This window comes from Vespa crabro, chromosome 23 (genome assembly GCF_910589235.1).
Source record: "Vespa crabro chromosome 23, iyVesCrab1.2, whole genome shotgun sequence".
Classification (NCBI taxonomy): Eukaryota; Metazoa; Arthropoda; class Insecta; order Hymenoptera; family Vespidae; genus Vespa; species Vespa crabro.
Window position 1 is genome coordinate 979,388 of NC_060977.1, and position 21,589 is coordinate 1,000,976.

Here is a 21,589-nt window from a genome sequence, read left to right on the forward strand (position 1 = left end):
TCGATTCGGTTGAAAAGCTTCCTTTTCCAGCACCTTTTTTTATCGACACCTGGATCATATTGTTCTCCCTTTTACGTTACGCGAACACACGTTCATTCAACGTACGAAAGTACTGTTTCGAATCCCTTCCTCGAAAAATTTTCGACCCCGTCACCCCCTTTTTTACTCGGCGGGGAAGATATCGACATTGAGAGAGAAAAAAGAAAAAAGGAAAAAAAAGAAAAAAACGAGGGAAGGGTCGAAAAGTGTGCGAATCATCCGTTTAAAAAAAAGTTGGAATTAAAAACGTTAGGAAAGGTCGAAGCACAAATTCAACGATAAGTTGAAAGCTTTTGTGGTTGTTGGATCGGCAAGATGGTTCCTCGTCGAAAAAAGGACGCATTACTATTGCTTATCCCTATCCTAACCTACTGTTGCTATGACAACGGAATGGCGTGGCCAATCCCACCCTTTGGATTGGGGGAGTCCTTCGAAGACCTCGAGGAAACTCGTTTCTATCTGACGGAGAAAAAATACAGTTAACAGCGTCTTCTCCCTCTCCTCCCCCTCCTCTCTTTCTCTCTTACTCATCTTGCAAAGCTCGTACAAGAAGAAATAATCAAACAATATCGTTTGACGATTACAAGACAATCCCTGATTCGTTATCAATTTTCTTGGAGATAAGAGAAAGAATGTATACAACTTTCTGGGAATATAATTGTTTTCATTTTATATGATTACCATAGTGAAAATTCCTTTGTTTTTCAATAACTTTCCTTCCGGAGATCTTCGCGAGAAATCTAAAAAAAAAGAACGAAAGAAAAGGGTTGAGCGTTCTCCATTGGCCGGAATCCTTTTGCCTTGGCGATGCTTGGCTGCACTACGTTTATTGCCAAGCGGAGAAAGACCGGCTTCTCGGTATTACATCGTTTCTAAGTGCATTTGCAACCGCTCTCCGTTCCTGCTCTTAGCGCTTGGTGCACCTTAGCGAAGGAGAGATGCTGTTCGTCGAACGGAACTCTCGATCGTTTATCCTATAATAATATCGCGCGACGGCATTAAAATCAAAGGTGTGGCGACCTCCGTCGAAAGATAAAACTTTCCTTTCCGCAGAATCACGATACTTAAAGGTTTTCTCTCCTTCGTTAAAAGAAGAAAATTATTGACGTTCGGCCATTTCCTTTTTTGCCATATCCTGCTTTTATTGCATCTTTCACTATTGTTCGCGCAACACCAAGGAATTTATTAGCGAGCCAACGATAAAATGCTTTTCGCTGAATTTCTCCTTCACCGGACGTCGTCCTAGTGTCATTTCAAATGCGAAATGTACCTGTGATAATTACACGACACGTCTATGAATTCTATGAAAAAGGAAAGAAAAAGAGGGTCATTAAAATCCATCGTCTTGGTAATCACGAAACAGTGCCTTATATATCGCCAAATGATAAACAATTATCCTCATTATGGAGAGTCCTTTCTAAAGAAGAAACTCAAAATTGCACTTATAAAATTTATCGTCGCACTGTATTTAGGAAGAACAAAAGGTGATCGTTCAATCGAGAATCTATTAGCTATCAGAGATTCATGGAATATTTCAATGTGTCGATAAATGAAATTACACAATTCCAATTAATTATCTTCACGAATTGTCATGTACACTATCGAAGACTCTATTCAGGAGGAAGGTAATTACCGAACATATTCGCTTAAATTCTTTAGAGAACAGAGTTAACAATCTCATTGGTATTGCCTTTATCTATATCGTTTCACGTTTTTTACTTCTTTCCAATCTTGGAACAACGAAGAAAGAAATAGAGAGAGAGAGAGAGAGAGAGAGAGACAGAGAGAGAGAAAGAGAGAGAGACAGAAAGAGAGAAAGAAAAAATCGTTCAGAATGATCCAGATTCGTTTCACGAGCTTCTTTATAGCCGATCAGTGTATTCAGCGAACTACAACTTCTATTGGCTATCATGACTCGACGGTGTTATGCCGGTCATTTCAAAACTTTCCACCTGTACAACCACAATTCCCTCGACCAATCGATTTTTCGTTCTCCTTCGAACGAAGAAACGATGCTACGGGACGTTTCAAAGTACTCCTTCGACGTTCTAACCAATCGAATCAGCGACACTCGTATGAAAAGATACGCTTTTTGAGACATATCAAATTCTTGCTCATTGTTAGATGTTATTCAAAGATCCATTTTTCTCACAGGAAAGATCGCAATTATTTTTCTCATTTTCCGCTCATAATAGGATCACGTCGTTCTCTATAAAATAGACACATCATGCGAGGGTGAAACACCGTGCAATCACTGAAGCGGATTTTACAATAGACATTGTCTCTAATATCTAAATCGGAGATTTTTTAAAAAGACTCGAACAATCACTATATCGTTGGATTATTTCACAAAATCCGTTCCATGACTCGACGATCGGCTAGCACCATTCCCTTACGCAAGACGTCCGTGAAGTTTTCATCAAACCCACAAGATTTTTTTAAGGAAACCGATCGAACGTTTCAGGCTGCTTCCTTCGTGAGAGTCTCACGATCAAAGTATTCGATTTCTTACAACGTTCCTCGCTGATCTCCACGAATCCAATCCAATCCTCTTCTCCTTCCCTTCCCTTCTCTTCTTTTGCTTCCTCCTCTCTCTCTCTCTCTTTCTCTGTCTCTCTCTCTCTCTCTCTCTCTCTCTCTCCTCTTCCCTTTCCAGTGGTATCTCCGACGCTGGATGGAAGATTTTTTCTCAAGGATAATAGAACCCGTCCTCTCGTTTTCTGCCGCATCACCGTGTATAACCACGCTGCTTCATAGTCCCTCGTAACAGCGCTTTAATGCTCTACGGCCCTAACTCTGGGCCCTACAGGCTCCTCCATCTGCCACCCCTTTTTATTCTTTCTTTAGACTCACCTCGTGCCGGTCCTGATGGTACAATTCTTCTAACCGATCTCTCATAATAAGGTCAACGAACGTTCCTATTAAAATTACCACGATAGATTTCTCCTACCAAGGAAACGAAGTTTTAATAAAGAACTGATCGATAATCAACCCAAGCAGAAAAATTGGCGTCTCCTCTTTCAACTTGAATAGATCGCCCGTTTGATTGCGATTAATTGGAATAAAAGTAAAATACTTTTGGTCGATTAGCTGAATCGCAAAAAGAAATGATATCTTTCGCGTTATCAAGAGGTTAAATGTAGCGTGTATTAATGGTATGTAAAATTTTCTGTTAGAATATTCGAGTTTGCTCGATCGACCAGAGACTTTTTACATAAGAGTGCCGCTAGCAACAAAGATCGTTCACCAGGATGACGAATCGCCGTATCCGATTACGTCGATGCCAAGTTTCACGGTTTTTCGATAAGAATAGTTGGTAATAATTTGAAATCAATCTAACAAACCAAATCCAGTCTGCATTCATATTTGTCTCTCACGATTTTTAAGCCTACCACCATCAGTTTTTTATTAATAGAATTTACTGGAGAGTTTGAGATACGACGAAACGTACCTACTCGAAATATATCGCAGCTGCGCAAACAACATCAGGTGAAACCATCATCGAGAGACAGAGAGGAAGAGAGAGCGCGGACTTTTTTTTTAATCGCACATAAGCAAAAGATAGCACAAATCTTTTTCTTTAGACGAGTGGATTTTAAAAGCCATTAGGAATGGAAGTGCCGAAGAGAAAAGAAAAAAGGTTTATAAGCGAGATGTAAGAGTTAGTAACGAAACTCGCTAACACCGCAACTTTTTTTTCACAATCGTCCGTGCGAGACTTAACGGATCAAAGTCTACTTTCTATAGGGTGAACTCGATTATCTTCAATTATTTCAAGATTTAACAAATTCAAAACTAGACAAATTTTTACGTATTGGATTTACATATTATTTAGAAATTTGAGTAGAAATAATTACCAATTAAATTAGTTTGATCTTTTCTCTTTCAATGATCGAATAGATTAATCGACATGAGGAAGAAAATTGGACCACCCTGTAGATCTCCGCTCGAGTACGCAACAGCTGCTTAAGAATTCTCGAGCGAGCATGATTTGCGTCCAGGGCCGTGCAATTTCAAGTTCAAACTCTCTCTCTCTCTCTCTCTCTCTTTCTCTCTTTCTCGTCTTCTTCTCTCTATCTCTCTCTCCTTCTCTCTTCTACCTTTTCCTGATTCTTCTTCGTATTTCTTGTCTCCTCTCTTACCTTCGTTCGCAGCATGCGAGCACCAGTGTTAGCAATTAAGGGCATTCGATAATGATGAAACTGCATGGAATCAAGGAGTCTTAGTCGCTTGAAAGATGAAATCTGTCACTGTCGGTCGTTCATCATATAATTCGCAAGATCTAAAGAGTAAAATATGATCCTCGAAAGTGTTTCGAGTCTTTTCTAATGTCACTCTAATAACATTAACGACGTGAGAGCTCGAGAAATACAAAGCGGAGAACGTCGTTTCGTTAAATTCCATGATATTAGCTCGTTAAGCTATTTTTTGTTATTCTGTATCTAGTTCTACGACATTAAAAACGAAGAAAAAATATAATATTAGCGGTACGTTCGTGTTTCTTTCTCTTTCTCTTTCTCTCTTTACTCGATAATTTAGATAAAAATCGATGCGAGAGGATAAAAAGAGAGAGAAAGATGGATTTTTCAATCGAAAGTCGAGAGACTTATTCGAAATGTATTTGTTGAAGGATCCCGATTCGATCAAAGTTTGAATCGTCGTTGATGCTTTTAGGTAGGACGGCTGCGCCTGGAGCACCTCGCTTGGATTTTTACCCTCTCTTTTTACCTCTCCCATTTTTCTCCCCTTTCATCTCTACTTCACACACGGGGTAGTAGCACGTGCTCTATTCTCAGCTTCGCCGGCAGTCGATACGCTGGATTTTCGAGGGTAAAAAAGCAACGTACCGCCGCGGGGACGAATCTAAAAAGCGGGACACACATGGGATTACGCGAGGCGAAAACGAACGGGATAGGGTGCATTTTGTTCCCTTTCTCTTGTCCTAGAAAACGCGAGCTCGTACGTGAAACCGTGAACGTGCCAAAAACAAGGTCTATCCGTCTATCACGTCTTTCGTTTTGTCGCTTTATACGACTAAAATCTATCTCTATCTAAGAAGCAACAGGTGTAAGACGACGAGTCCTCTTGGCAAAGAACACGGTGAAATACGTAGTAAGAAGATTGGAGGAAGGAGAAATAAAAACGATTTAGAACGAGAAAGGAGAAAAATTATTTCAATTAAAAGTAAACTATGAAAAAGAATGGCAGACACGATTTCTTCTCTTTTTCGATGCGCAACGAGCACTCGAGCATGAAGCGAGAACTCTTTTGCATCGAACCGTAATCTGCAAGAGATTAATAATGCTTTTCTTATAAACTAAAATTTAATTTTTCAATCGTTTCGGTAAAAAATCGATACTCTTAGCAGCGTTTGCTTATTCGACCAAGGCGAACTTTAGAAGAAAGAGAAAGAAAAGGAGAAAGAAAGAGAGAGAGAGAAAGAGAAGAGTGATGGATCATAATGGCCGTGTTGCATAACGTGTCGTTGACCACGCGGCTGGATTACTCACGTCTGTTCCTTCGATGACCTTGGATCACAATCGGCCGTTTAACTGGACACGGCTAGAACGTGCCCTTTCGAGGCTGCCCACTATACCTACCAAGCAGTCCTGGCCCGACGCGATCATCGGCCTGTGGAGGATTATGGGAGGGCAATGCACCTCTCTTCTCTCGACTCCTCCTCCTTCTTCTCCTTCTTCTTCTCCTTCTCCTTCTCCTTCTCCTCTACCTTCCTCAGGATGATTCCGTACTCTCGATCCTTCCCGCAAATCGATCCTCCGTCGATAATTCCACAAGTCTTACTGTTGATTCATTTTCTTTTCTACTTTCTTCTCTTTCGTAACTACGTATGTATTGTGCGTGGCTTAAAATTTTTTCATATATCTGTGATACAACGTGCAAAGTTAAAACGTGAACCGTTGCGAAACAAATTCGACGATATCCGTCTACGTATGCTATAAGATGGTACACGACTGGCCGATTAAGACATGTAACAACAATCCTCCACGGCTTGTGAATACCAGTTTCATTCAATTCATTTCTTTTGTACATCATAAGTATTAAAAATCGATGTTGTAGTGACGAAATATCGATTATTTTACGTATCAATTATAGTAATTTTCTAACGTTATTCTCGTGTATTAACTGGCCATTTTAATATCATCGAGAAGACAAAGAATCTTCGCTTGTGCCGCACACATTTGCCTTTCCATTCGAATCGATCGAGCGACAGAAATGCATTCGCATAACGAGCTTAATCTAGTCGGCGAGGATCGTCTCGAAGATCTTGCATAATGTATATACTCTTACCTTATCTTCGTGAGCCGGCGCTAATTAACAAAATGAATTACGATTCGGCGGAATCCACATAGATTCTAATTCTGGTATTTTCCCTGTTTCAAAATTTTATGAGATGTTCAAATCGATAATTCATTTGAAATTATTTTAAAAATATAAAAATGAAATAATTGCGTTGGAAAAATGATACATAATGAACAAAGCGAGAAACTACTGACATCCATGTAGAGTCACGAAACTACGCAACTAATCTGATTATTCGAGCATGAACTTGCAGAACTATAGACTCGAGTAAATAAATAAAAACTTTTTGTAACGGTAATGTTATTATTTTTTTTTTGTTCTACTACGCGTGGAATGGAAAGAGACGTGCTAAGAAGCTGACAATGAGATCTTAGGTCCAGAAATACTCATATATACGATAGAAACGGAAATACGACAGGTGACGCGCGCCTAATCGAATCAATCTTCTTCCAGGAAGGATCCATCTCGCTGTGCAGAGGAGTGACGTCGACTAATTAATAAAATAAATCAACGGATGGAGGTGCAATGACCCCGGTGCATCGAGGAAAGACGAAAAGGTAGAGAGGGTGAATTTGAAGGGTGAGCGAGTTTAGAAGAGGAGGAGGAACGTCCGACGTTGCTTCGCTGTCGGATCATTGTCAAATTACAAAGATCGAGAATATCTAATGGACGCGCCATATCGCTTTCCCCCACCGTATTGTTTCCCCTTAACCTCCTCCATTACGGCTACCACCACCATCACCATCACCACCACCACCATCATGGTGCTACGTGGAAAGGACGATATCCAGGCGGCGTGCGCTGATGGCGTCAGCGTCGTCTTGGCACGACGCCGACGCATCGCGCAGAATCGCAACCCTCTTCTCTCGAACGCGAAGCAACCCCTACTTGATTTCCACCTGCAATCCTTCCGTGGACCTTCGAAGTTACGTCATTCGAGTTTCGGACTCCGAGGGCGATGGTAGCCCTTTGCTTCCGATCCCATTACCGTTTTCGAGAGACAGAGTCTTCTCTTCTATCGTCAATCCAGTGAATCTCGGTTCGTCCTTGGCCTAACCTCGGCTATTTAGTTTCTCAGGACTCTTCCTTCCTTCTACGAAGCCTTTTCCTACTTTTATCCTTTTATTTGATCGTCAGTGTTCTTCGATGAAGTATAATACGTCCTTTAAATCATTTGAAGGAAGGTTTGCGTTTGTAGTTCATAATTCTCGAAACGCGAAGATGTTTTCGTTGGTCCTTCGTTTTAACGTCTTTATTTAAATGTATCTCTTCGTGTGTGAGGAATATATGTACATCCTTATATTCTATTTTCACTATTAAATCAATTTCTTCGCTACTAATAACAGTTATTTACGTAGGATTCTTCGCATCTTCTATCTCGAATTAATTTTTTCCATGCGTTCGTCTTTAACAATTAACTACTCTATCTGAAAATATCACTTTTTTATTTATTTTTATTTATCGATATACTAATTCTCAATATTATTCTTCTAGATTGGAAAATTATACATCAGTGTACGTACTACCCACATATCAGTTTAATCAGTGATGTAACAATTTTCTCCCATTAGAGGTATGTATGTTAAATGTTGGGAATGATCGAGAAACAAGCAATCGATATCTATTTTGGACGTTCAAGTTAAAAATTCCATCTATTATGGATGACATTTAAAAAGATTACAATCGAGAAGCTAATTCTTCTTTCATAAACTCATGTTTTCCCGCCTTAATGACATCGAAGCTTCTTAAGGATAAATCAAAGGTATGAAAATTTTTTTGAATTGTTAATCTTAAAAAGACTCTTTAATTAATAATGATATTTTTCTATTGCAAGTACTGGGATCACCTTTATCTATTCTTTCTCTATGAAAAATGCTCTTTATGCTTTTGATTGTTGCTCAGAAAGCCTTGACAATAATATTGGCTTTCGGGCAATAATCATAATCACGAAAGAGCAAAGATTCGTCATCTCGATCAACGTCTTTAAATCGTCTTTAAACCTACTAGAGGAACATTGTTCTCGTTTATCTGTCATAAGTTCAGCAAAAGTATATGTACGATTCATTTATTTGCGAACAATAGAATATATACATTAAGATTTATTATAAGTTACTTGTAAAATGTGTTGTGTGTGTGTATCTGTGTGCGTGTATATGGACTCTCCACCAGCATTATCATTGTCATTGGAATGTATATATATAATATGGACAAGTATCGATTACATTGAGAAGGCTAATTATATAATAATCCTATTAAGTTCTAATTTATACTATTGTCTACATTTCTCGATTTTCATCTCAAAGGGTTCCATTATTATTTTCCAATGAAAATATATATATTTTATTACGTTTGTAATGAGTGTTACGAATCTTTTATATATTAAAATTTTATATATTATAGATTAAATCACAACAATTATTATCTTAATACAAATAAATCTCTTATATAGAACAATATGATGGTCATAATGATTTTCCTGTGCCTGTGATTGACAATAAGTATCGAAAACTACAAATATTTTGAAAATAAACATTTCATGGTTTACACATTTAATCATAAACTTTATAAAATCCAATGTATGTAGAGAATTTATATATCGATTTATAAAAGATCAAAAATACTATTAGCAAATGGATGTTGAATCGTTGATGGATTTCAACCTAGATAAATCGAGGTTAATATTTATTTGTCTAGATACCTAAGTACCATTTACTTGACGAAATCCCAATAATCTGACAGAAGTCCAATGCTGCTATTTATATCGTCTTTTGGATTATACAAATTGAAATAGTACATGTTGCACCTCAACAGGTGTCAAATATCGAATTTACTTAAACTCGAATCACTTCAAGAAGATTTTATTATAATTTTCTCATTATTTTTCTTATCGAATAGGTTTTGGATTATAGAAGAAAATAGTGCACTTTTTTTTAGTTACACGGTATCATTTTCGATGCTGTTAACCCATCGAGTCATAGATTTCTTCCAGCTTCTAGATTATTTGAAAACAGGATAGTATTCTATATAACTTTTAATCCCGATATTATATATATGTATACATATACATATATATCTATAGAGATATATATAGAGATTATATATATATATGTATACATATACATATATATATAGAGAGATATATATAGAGATTATATATATATGTATACATATACATATATATATACATATACATAGAGAAGATCAATGAACTGTTTGATCTTCTACGTTTGGATAGTATCTTTGAAACGATATCGAAAGCCAATACAACAGTGCCTTCGCTATTCAAAGTGGAATCGCTTCCTAGCTTCAATTACGTTCCATACTAGTCGAACATACTTTTGAAAGGAGCAAATTTTTTATATAACTCGAAATCGTTATCAATCTTACGATAATTTTTCGATATGAAAAGATAATTCCTATTAAAACTCGATTAAGCTACCATCTTTTTCTTTTTCTCCTAGAATCTTTCTTACGAAGCAAGGATCAGATATACGTCATATCGAGAAGTTTCTTCCATCGGTAGGCCATTAATATCGCGATGCGTAACGTCAATGCCGGCGCGCCTTGACGTATATTTTTCGAGAACTGCCAAAAGTTGAGACAACAAGGGTTGGCAGACGAGGAATAGGGTCGGTTTGCGAGAAGGTGCGAGCGAACCTACTCCGGTTCGCGAAAGATCAACGGAGTAGCCGATAGAAAAGGAGGATGAGGAGAGAGAAAAAGAGAAAGAGAAAGAGGGATGAGAGAACAAGTATCGTCGGGCAACAATGCATTATTTAAATTTTAAAAGCGTTTCAAAGTTTTCCCTTAATTTCGCCGTCTAGTTAACCAATGCCCGTTCTACACCTGCATAGGTAAATCGTGGCTGAGGGGGCGAGAGGGAAAGAGGGGAGATGCCGACGCGGAGATGGAAGCAGGTTGACAGATTGACGTTTGGTCGCGCCCGTTCAGATCCTGCTGATGAATATTTTAGGTTTCTAGCTTCGCCTGTCAGTCGTCGGTGAAACATAGAACGAGAAAGAGAGATGGATGGATAGATAGGTAGATTGCTAGAAAGAGAGATAGAAAGAGAGGAAGGGAAAAGGCGAAAAGGATAAAACACATGTGAGTGAGAAGATAGGACGCGCAATATGGAGAGGAAAAGAGAGAATTCTATGTATAGAGACGGTGCCCCGACGAACTTTCGACCCGAAATGACCCGAGAAAGATGCAGACGCTTCCACGACTACCCCCTCCTCTTTATCCTGTCCTGTCTCACCTTTACCATTCGTAATGATCGACCCTAATCCAGGCTATCAATCGATTGTACTATGAATACCAACAAATTACATATTTACATACATAAGGAAGATACACATACGTATATATTTTCCCCACTTATTTTCATTTCTACGTTTCTGCGAAAATAAAATAAAAGAAAAAAGAAAAAAAACCTCTTCCGAATATTGTAGCTGTTTGACCACAATTGTAATTCTTAAAATACATAAGCTTTATTCATTTTTAATTTCTTCGTTCATTTTGTAATTATACACTTTTCTTAAAAATTTAACGTAACGTTTATGTATTCTAAAGATACATTCAAACGTTCAATCTACGATTGCAAAAGTTGAATAAAATGATGGTAAATTCGATGACAGTGTCGGAAGCGGAGAGTAGTTAAATCACAGGCGTAATGCACACACAACGGATGAAACTGACACCTACCGTGGACATCCATTGTCCATCATTGAATATTCATGGACCGTGAAAAGGGGTTGTCGAACGGGGGTCAGGTTCTTGAAGTGTTTGTTACGTGTCGAAACTGACCGATAAATCTTTTATTTAAAACAATGACATTCGCGCGTACGTCATCGAATTCGAAATATTACTCTTTCTATTTTTGCTGTTAACATCTTTTTGATATCTACGAATATTTACGAATATTTCATTGATAGTTGTTATAAAACGATCAAAGATCGATTAGGACGTCGTTGACCTCGCATATTCAACGGTTACGCCACCGACGTATTTTTTAATAATTGACTAAAATAATTAATAATCACGAGCGAAAAGCTCGTGTTGGTCACTACGTTAATTGACAGAATGCAGAAATAGATACGGCAGTGCAAAGTGGATGGTATTTATTAGGCGCAATTGCGAAAATTCAAAATATATCCAAATAGGAATCTTCAAATATTGAAAATTTTATTTCAAACGTTTATATGTCACTTTGATATGTTTAACGAAACGTCGCGATATCGGCCATTCGAAGATAATTATTATTAATTCTATTGCATTCGATTTCGTTCGATTTCAAACGTCATGATTCCCACCGCCCATTTGTATTCTCGATCACATGACTTTTTGTCACGTGACATGCGTCACGTGTTAAACGTATACGTAGTTTATGTTGATGTGTGTAGCGGGTAACTTAATTTATACTTTTGTATATATTAATATAAAAAAAAAATGATGGATAACATTGAGAATTCCAATTTATACGATCTTTTTCAAGAATCATTGACAGACGATAATCTTTTTATGATGGGGACAAGCGTAGATACAGGTAAAGTAATAATATAAATTATCTAACTACGTGGATAATGATCATAACCTATAAATACATACTGGTAAAACAATGCCTATGTATATATATTAATGTACAGGTTTTGAATGGCAAGCCATCGATGAATGTCGAGAGAAGATAGATAAACGTCTTCATGTTGTTAAAGAACGTGGAAACATTTATTTCAACGTACCTTGGCATCAATTTATCGATGTAATTTTTCACAGATATGCATTATGTATTTTTATTTAAAGCTGTCAAATTTCTATTTTAGCATCATTTTGAATATACATTCTAGGTACAAAAAATGAGATCAATAGATAATATATTTATAGTTGGAAGTGTACTTAAACTTAACTTTGATGGAATCAATAAGGAAGCTGATTTAAAATTATGTACAAATGTTGTACATGATAATGTGAAATTGGAAAAGGCATTGAATGCGTGGAAAAGCATTACTCGATTCTCAGGAAAAATCTATCCAACTATTAACGAATATGAAGAGGCTCGAAAATGTGAGAAAATTTTTGATAGCTTAAAATCCACCGGTTCTAAAATCAGAAAAAGAGGACAAAATCCAGCTGATGCAGACCACAATGATGTTTTAAGATATAGAGTAACTTGTGAAAGAATCGGTAAACATAGCTTTGAATCTCCTGAAGCCGCTAGAATTATAGGAGGAGAACTACAAGATAAATACCATTGGCTAGTTGACTTATCTACATATCACTTGGAAATAATTTGTAAAATAATTAAAAGTAAACATTATTTTATCACTAAACTTGTTTAATCCTATGATACATTTAGATCTTAAATTATCTTTCTTTGTATGTAATTAGATGAGATAGTGACACAACTACGTACTACACATGAATCCAAACATCATAGAAATATTATGCATTTTGGACCAACTACGCTGAGAGCTACCATATGTTACAATTTATTAAGATTGGCACATCCAAATCCAGGAGATATCATAATTGATCCTATGTGTGGAAGTGGTTCTATTCCTATTGAAGTATGTTAGTTTTAAACAAAATTAAATACTATATACATTTATCATTCTACAAAATAAATATAAATTTTTAGGGAGGATTGGCCTATGAAAATTCATACATGTTATGTGGAGATAATCATATAAAGGCTGTGCTAAGATCAAAATCTAATATAAATATCTCCTGTCTTAAGTCTAAAATTGATCTAACACAATGGAGTGTTACTTATTTACCATTCTTAAACTCTTCCATTGATATTGTTGTGACTGATATGGTATCTATAAATATTATTTTTTTCTGCATTATTATGAATAATGAAATTCAGAGATACACTAAACATATTTTGTAGCCTTTTGGAAAACGCAGTGGCAAAATGTCAGACAACAGAGTGCTTTATAAAGAGTTCTTACTGCAATTAGGTCGAGTTGTAAGACCTACTACTGGTCGATTAGTATTATTAACATATGATAGACGTAGTTTTCATTTAGTAAGTCTTAATTATATAAAAATAATACTTCCAATTAATCACCATATAAATTAAATGTTCCTTATATTTTATAGGCATTACAAAAAGCTGGTAACTTATTCAGAATAACAAAAATATTAGGTGTTAACATAGGAGGACTACTTGCTGCTGTATATGTATTAAAACGAACAAAAATAGAATATAAAGAATTCGAACGACGTACGAATAACGATCATACCATTACAAAACAATAAAATTAGTTAATTTTTTAAACAATTAAATTTTTATTTAAACATCCATTGGGATTCAGCTTTTTTTTTTTATACAAATCATCAGAAATAAATTTCTATATATATTTATATTATTGTTAAATTATATAAGTAAAAAAGTTATTACCAATGAATTTATAAGAAGAATTTTCTTCTACTGGTTTCCATTTCATGTCGCCGCCCTTGAATAAGCCATTCATAATCTCCATACTTACTATCAAACGTACCATGTTGTAATGACTTCAATTTTAAAGTAAAACGTGGACCTAACTCTTTTAATCTTGGTTTACCTGTCTTCAAATTGAATTCATACCTGTAAAAGCAAATGTTTATTTAATTTTAAACACACAATATACATTTTTTTGTATTTCTCTTTATCTATGTATCATATCTTGATAAATTACCTATGATGTCTAAAGAAGATGTAATCTCTTTGATTATGAAAAGTTACAACTCTTCTACCTTTAAACTCAGGCTCATAATGGAATAATGCACCTAACATTCTTCCTACAGTATATCCCAAACGAGTTGTAAAATTAGTTAAAATAACTTCTGGCCTATGTTCTGTAATTTCTTTATGATTACGTCTTAATTCAGGTGTGATTTTAACGTTACTCAATTTAAAATATGCTGTTGGTCCATCAGGCAAATGAATTATTAACATTCCATCTAAAATATCATTAAGAAAATCAATGATTATTTGTGCAAAAACTTATTTCTCCATAATTGTAATTTTAATAAAAGAATACTTGGTACACAGCGGTCTTCATTGACTATAATTAGGTCTGTAAAATTTCTAGCAATAGCACTTTTAACAATTTTTTTAACACCAGAACGATTTCTATACAAAGATATAGAATTTGGTATCATTCGTGTAAGTTCTCTACCAAAAATTCTAGTCTTCCTTGTTGGATTATCAGAATACGTTATCAAAACCTTGGGCTCATATTCTTTTCTATAATATGCAGCAAATTCATCATGCTCCAAATCAACTTTAACCTCTTCATTTTCCTCATCATCCAAATCACCAACTATTGCGGTTTCATCTTTTTCTCTTAAACTTTCTATTGTATGCGGTACTTGCTTTGGAGCACCCTCTTGTATTCTATTTTTTTTTGCTTCCTTTTTAGCTTTTGCTTTTTGTTTTAACAATTGCTTACACTTTTCATACCTGACAGCTTTACATTTAATATGATTGAAATTACTTTCAGATGGCAACATAACCTCTGCAGATTGACTCGTTGATGTACTAGAATTATTCTCTTCCACTGCATCTTCTTTCTCCTTTTTGGGACGACTTAGAGGATTCTTCTTCAAATTTTTAATCTTCATTTTGTACTTTTTGATTCAATTCGTAAATAAAATAAATATTTTAATACTGTCTACAAAACACGTGCTACGCATGTACACATATCTAACCTAATATAACCTAAACTACTACACGACGCACTACAAACTAAGTATGTATTTCAGTATGGTAATAGTTGAATGATGCTTAGTGTTTGATACTAGTGTTGCTTAAAATTATTTAATATTAATTGAAGAAATGTATCGAAAACATTAATTTGTAAAAAGATACGGCAATAAAACAAAATATCTTCCTCCAAAAGGATATCTTGGCAGGAATAGATTATCTGGTACTTGATTGGTTGAATCAATCATTTGAAAATTGAATCTGATTGGTTGATTTTCGAGAGCTTCGATTAATTGAACCGCCATAGACAAAAATTATCTCGAGCGATTCTTTTATATAAATATTTAATCAGTTTCTTTTAAGAAACAAATACAGACATCGTCTTATACAGAATAATATGAAAACTTTTTAATATATATCATTTAAAATAACTAACAGTTGGTTTGAAAAAATTATCATTGTCGGTAGATATATTTCATTTCCAATAATATAAGTGCAGTTTGAAGTTTAATCATTTAAATTTTAGGACTATCCATAATACAAAAAATACTGCTATAGAGAAAAGAAATAAATATAAAATATAATAATTATGACCAGCTTTAGCTAATCGTAAGACACGTCCAACAGATGCACCTAATGATCCACTAGTTCTTTCAAAATCATCATCCTAAAATAATACAAATTATACATATATTTTAAAAAAGGGGTAACTGTTTAAGTAATATAAAATAATGATAAATATCTTATGGAGTTACAAACCATTCCACGTAAGACTTTCTCTTGATATTTCACTTCGGTTCCTATATCAATTGATAATGATTTAAGAGCATTAATTTTAGTACTTAATTCCTCTGTCATCTTTTCATTTTCATCTTCGAAAGCATTGTGACTAGATGTTGGCAAAGGCTCATAATTATAACCTCCTATAAGGATGACCACGTTAGAATGAAACAATACTTGCACATTTGCATATTTAGCTTTACTCACCCGAATGGGATCTTCGCATTTTATCCGCTATTTTGAAGCTTTAAGAATAATGTATTTAATTGTGGAATTATTTAATTATTTTATAGATTTATAACACAAATATTGTTGATATCAGATGCAACATCAATATAAGAGAACTGCAAAGATGATAATTGTTACTAAATATTAAATAATAATCAACAATTAACTTAATACAATGTATATTTAACCATCATTTACCTGCATTTATATAAATTCAATTATTAATTACTATGTTATTATTATAATGATTCAATCAACTTTGAAGGTTATATATCATTATTCTACTCATAACTTAATATTTACTTCATTCACTAGTGAAATCTGAAGAAATGATAATAAATGTCATTAAAAAACAACTTGTAGATATATAATCAACAAATAACAGAAATGTCAGCAAGTTAGATCAAATTTCGCGTCATTGAACACGTTGGCACATTTGGGCAAATTTGCAATTTATTATAACTGAGAAATCTTCCTTTCAGAGTATGAAATAGAAATATTAATATAAATAAAAGATTCTCTAAATGAAATTATTATCAAATTATGATATCAAAAATTATCTTGGCTTATATAATGTTAATATTTATCCAAAAGCAGATTTTGAACTCAGTTGAAAATGTTTTTAAGAGAATCATAGAAATTGGATCAAATCATTAGTACCAACTTAAAAAAATTTCCAGGATGCACCCTAGATTTAGGAAGAAACAGAGTATAATTAATATTTAAGTTAACAATCCAACAATTGTTTAAATATTATAAATTTAATAACTTTGACAAATTAAATATTAAATAATATAATTTTATTAATTTATTATTCGTATATTCATTTAAACATTGTATAACACGGAATACTTATTAGGTATAAAATAATTTTACTTTAACATTTCAATACGATTAAATTTTAAATTTGAAGAAGTCGATTGCATTTAAAATTAACAAAAACGCACATTTGAATGACTTTGACTAATCGAAATATTAATCGAAATAGTTTTCTTTTGTATTCGACGAGTAAACAACGAAGCTCTATCTTTCTAAACGTGACACTTAAAAATAAATACACTCGCTAATTTTATAATTATTTAAACAATCTTTAATGAACGCGGAACATAATAAATTAATATTTAGGCAATAGTATATTCGTTTAAACATTAAAAAGACGAAAACGCGCGTGGGATTTAAAATAATTTTAATTTAAAATTTCGGTACTTAAAAATTTTAATTTCGAGTTAGCTGATCTTGTGTAATATAAACACAAACGCGTTTTTCTTAGCTTTGACAGTTACCGAGTTAGTTTTCTCTTGCACTCCGACGTGTGTACATCACACTCTTTATTCCTAATCGCGAGAACTTATAAATTAATATCCTCGGTAATTTTATAATTATTTAAACAATCTATAATCTACGCGGGATAGAATAAAGTAATATTTAAACAACTGTATATTTGTTTAAACATTAAAAAAACGGAAACGCGGGCGGGACTTAAAATAATTTTAATTTAAAATTTCGATACTTAAAAATTTTCATCCCGTAGTTGGCCTTTTTTTTTATTAATATATACGATCTCTTTATTGACTTGGACGATTACCGGATTAGTTCTCCTTTGTCCTTTGACGAATAAACATCGAAAGTCTTTCAGGTTGTCTTTACTGCAAGGATCAATGAATATTTAAGGTAAATATATTTTTATATTGCACATTTGTTTAATAATTTATACATTTTCTTATTGTAGCAACGATAGTAATAATTATATTTTTATTATTTTGTTTCAGAACATCATTGCAATCGCGCATGAAGTAATGATGTAATCGAAAATTTGTATCGCTTAAATAACAATATCACGAAGTAGGAGCAGTATTCGTTCGCACGCATTTCGCGATTTAAACGTTTTTGATTAAAAAGTTTTTGCATCGTCTGCGTGCAATGCAAAATTAGAGTTAATGTTTTTCGCAAAGTTTATTCATTTTTTAACAGTCGCACAGACTGTATTTATAAAAGACAGTAAAGTTTCGCGAAGTAAATTCAATGATCGTTCGTTAAAAAATAACTATCGCGTAATAGAATCAGTGCATCATTGAAGAGATTTTTGATCAACTTCGATGTCGTCCTACCTAATTTTCAACCACATACGAATCATCCACTCTCAATTTCGATCTGAACGAATGTTTTGGAGCCATCGCAGGACTTCTTAAGTAGTGAGTACATTTTTAAGTCCCACTAATCTCTTAATCATGTCGGGGACGAAAGGTTCGAATTGGCACGGGTGATTGGTTGTAGTTAATTAGTAGAAGAGCATTGAGTGACCACAAGTAAATTTCTTCGGAGATTTACTCGTGAATGGTTTCTTATTTTTGATTTATTTATTAGATCAGGAAAGGATCTTCTTGCTCAAACGCGTTTATCATTATTTGAGGTTTTGAATATTTTAATACATGTTTAAACATTTTACTCGCGCAGAAATAAGTAAAGAATCGATATTAATAAGATCTAATAAAGAATGAGCAAGAAGACATTCGCGATTCTGGATTACAAACAAAACTGTGGATGATTTTATTACAATAATTAAAATATTCGCTTGTAAGAAGGAACGTCCAAGGGTTTGCTTTCTATTTTTAAATAATTATTAATTAAATATTTAATCAATTTAAATTGATAAAAGAAAAGTCTCAATGGAGTCATTGGTTTTGAAAGAGAAAAATCGAATAGAATGATTGCTAAAAAACAAAGAGACGTAGTCCGTAAGCCTAGATGATAAAATAATTAATTTTTAGCTCAGTATTTTCATCAATTAATATACTATTATTTAATTTCTAATTTTTTTATAATTTATGTCTAATTTCTCCCACACAGCGAAAAACTATCTCTCGAAAAGATAATAATAAGTTTTCAGATACGTTAGGATTGTGTTAGGGTTTCCTTTCATATCTTACAATTTGGAATCATATTTTGTCGTTACAGTTTTAGAGTAATAATCGATTAGATTGGGCACAAAGCAAAGAAGAGGCTATATACCGAAGAAGCTCCCACAACATGTGGCTCAAGAGGATAACTATTAGGCTATTGAGTTATTTTCGAAGGTTCACTAGAAACTTTCGAGAACGGCTCTTAGTCGTATTTTAATTTTACCATTTTGTCACTCAAAATGCTCTTATGGTGATGGGTTTAGGGGTGTAAATTTAAAAAACTGAGATGAAGTAACTTTCCGTAAATAATATTCCCACACTGCCACGCGTACGCAAATAGGATTATTTCATATTTTATGCCTTTTTAATATTAAACTTTTTTTTAAAACTTAATTGAATTTATGATTCTAGTTTAATAAAATCAAATTTTACGTTAAAGTCGATTGATAAATTTAGCACATTTTTTCTTTTCTAAAGTTCAATTCAATTCATAATTTTATTTTAATAAAATCGAGTTCTATATAAAAATCATATATCTATGAAATGTACAAGTAATATAATATTTCTTTCAGAGAAAATAATATTTCTTTAGATCAGTATTCAGCATATTTCATTTATTTTGTTAATTAATCTTTTATTTTTCTTAAGTTTAATTAAATTAAATTCAGAATTTTATCGTTCGTATAATTAATATACATATGTATATATTCTTTTTTCTTTCCTTATTTCTTTTCAGCTATTTCCAGGTCCTTGGATCGCCAACACTGGAAGGAATAATTAATAAAGAAGATTATCTTAACATTTAAGTAATATACGATATACGTAAAGTATAATTAATTAATATTTAAACAATAGAATATTTTTAGCAACATTATAAAGATCATATATAAGTACTACCATATACTATTGATTAATAGATATACTATCGATTTAAAATTGAAACTCACAGAAAACTTTCTTCGCTATCATTTCTATTTATTCTTATTTACTCTCATTAATTATCCTTTACATATCTCGGCTGGCATCCATGGGATAGGCCCATGGGTGAGGACCTCTGTGCGGGTTGCTGTCTCAGCATCATATAGAGCTGCTTCTCTTTTTTTCTCTTCCTGGGACTCTCTTTTCTATCTCATATTTTTCTTTTTTAATTATGTTTTCAATTATGTTTTTAATTATGTGTTCAATTATGGTTTTAATTATGTGTTTAATTATGTTTTTAATTATGTGTTTAATTATGTTTTTAATTATATTATTAATATGTTCTTATTAATTATAATTTATAAGCCTTAAATAAGACCAATTAGATGCGGGCTGCTGTTTCAGCATCGTGCAGAGCTGCTTCTACTTTCGTTTCTTTTTCTAGCTCTCTTACCTATTTATATATATTTATGTTCTATTTATATTCTATATATATATTATCTTCTATTTTATACAATTTTTTTCTTTGTCTTATTTTCTTCTTATCTTTTTCTTTTTTATTATAGATCATCGAGGGATAGGTTCATCTGCGGTCGGATGCGTCGTCGCATGGCTTGATCTATCATCGATTTTTACGCGCGAATACGAGAAGGATAAGAAGAACACTGACGCGCGTGTCATTGGGCACAGAAGTGGATATTCTCGGGCGCAATTAAACTACGTTTGACTGCTCGTATCGAAAACGTGAATTGTAGAGTAGAGTCACCGTTTTTCTAACACACGCGTGGGTGTTCGGGCGTGATTAAAGGTCCTACCGTGGACTTCGTTTTATTTCTTCAAAATTTCGATTATATTACTTTGCGAATTTGAATTTAACAATAAAATCAACATTATTACAACACACATGTGAGTGTCGCGAACGCGATTAGTAGAACGCAGTAGTCCTAAAGAGTGCGCTTTGATTGTTCGAAATTCGAAAGGCACGAATTCAGTAGTGCTTAATAATCCGTTATGTCTGAAGCAGACGGTGCAAATGGTGGAGCTATCTGTAAAAGGGGTGCCTGTAGCTAAGTCTACATATCTCCTGTTAGTTAAGAAACCATTAAACCCATAGCGGAAAGGTATCGCGGATCGGAATCGCGGATTTTAGAGTAATGTAGAGTCAGCGTTATCCCGTGGATCTCCACATGCAGCAACTTCCACGTAGTGAGACCATGGTCGGTATTACTTGCAAACTCTAATTATAAATCCTTTAACGCAAGTACTACCGAGCAAATGGCTGCATATTTTAAGATTTTTCCAATATCTTTTCAATCTAATTCCAACTAAACATTAACGTACTCCGCTTTTACATTGCTAAGCAGTTCAAATAAATAAATGATTAAATATAGTAGTATTCTAAAATAGTTTCTTAGAGAAACGGACAGATAACTTTTCTATCGCACTTATATTCACAGCCATTTCTATTTATTTTCATCACCATTCCTTTAGGAAGTATTCTTCGGTCTTGACTTTTTAGTGGATCTCCTTCTTTCGGTATGCAAAAATCAATCTGGATTTTGATACTCCTAGTTTTATTCCTGGTGAAGCGACTTTCGTGAATGTTGACATAGTTTAAATTTGAGAGGGGTATAACCAAGGCAAGCTTACAGGTCATTGTAATGTGCGCATAGTGAAGACAGTGTTTCCCTATTGCTCTTGTAGTTCATATTTT

At 33.9% G+C, this 21,589-nt stretch overlaps 3 protein-coding genes across 4 annotated transcripts; 1 reads left to right on the top strand and 2 right to left on the bottom strand.

Annotated features, from left to right (window-relative positions):
• Positions 1 to 11,738: 11,738 nt before the first annotated feature.
• Positions 11,739 to 13,661, top strand: LOC124432053 (THUMP domain-containing protein 3-like). Of its 2 annotated transcripts, XM_046980567.1 has the most exons (7): positions 11,739 to 11,905; positions 12,006 to 12,118; positions 12,204 to 12,663; positions 12,745 to 12,923; positions 12,995 to 13,174; positions 13,250 to 13,387; positions 13,462 to 13,661. In XM_046980567.1, exons 1-7 carry the CDS (start codon positions 11,809 to 11,811, stop codon positions 13,618 to 13,620), a joined length of 1,326 nt encoding a protein of 441 aa, XP_046836523.1. In that variant the 5' UTR covers positions 11,739 to 11,808; the 3' UTR covers positions 13,621 to 13,661. The 2 variants fall into 2 exon arrangements, with proteins under 2 accessions (XP_046836523.1, XP_046836524.1); XM_046980568.1 differs by lacking the exon at positions 12,006 to 12,118 and having other exon boundaries at positions 11,781 to 11,905; positions 12,180 to 12,663.
• On the bottom strand, positions 13,659 to 15,284 carry LOC124432054 (probable ribosome production factor 1). Its single transcript, XM_046980569.1, has 3 exons — positions 14,385 to 15,284; positions 14,040 to 14,304; positions 13,659 to 13,948 (listed from the first exon to the last, which is right to left on the bottom strand). Exons 1-3 carry the CDS (start codon positions 14,965 to 14,967, stop codon positions 13,771 to 13,773), a joined length of 1,026 nt encoding a protein of 341 aa, XP_046836525.1. The 5' UTR covers positions 14,968 to 15,284; the 3' UTR covers positions 13,659 to 13,770.
• Positions 15,285 to 15,376: 92 nt separating this feature from the next.
• LOC124432055 (BET1 homolog) lies at positions 15,377 to 16,557 on the bottom strand. The gene is made up of 4 exons (XM_046980570.1): positions 16,256 to 16,557; positions 16,037 to 16,173; positions 15,809 to 15,972; positions 15,377 to 15,716 (listed from the first exon to the last, which is right to left on the bottom strand). The coding sequence occupies exons 2-4, from the start codon at positions 16,053 to 16,055 to the stop codon at positions 15,561 to 15,563; spliced, it is 339 nt and encodes a 112-aa protein (XP_046836526.1). The 5' UTR covers positions 16,056 to 16,173; positions 16,256 to 16,557; the 3' UTR covers positions 15,377 to 15,560.
• Between the last annotated feature and the right edge of the window lie 5,032 nt (positions 16,558 to 21,589).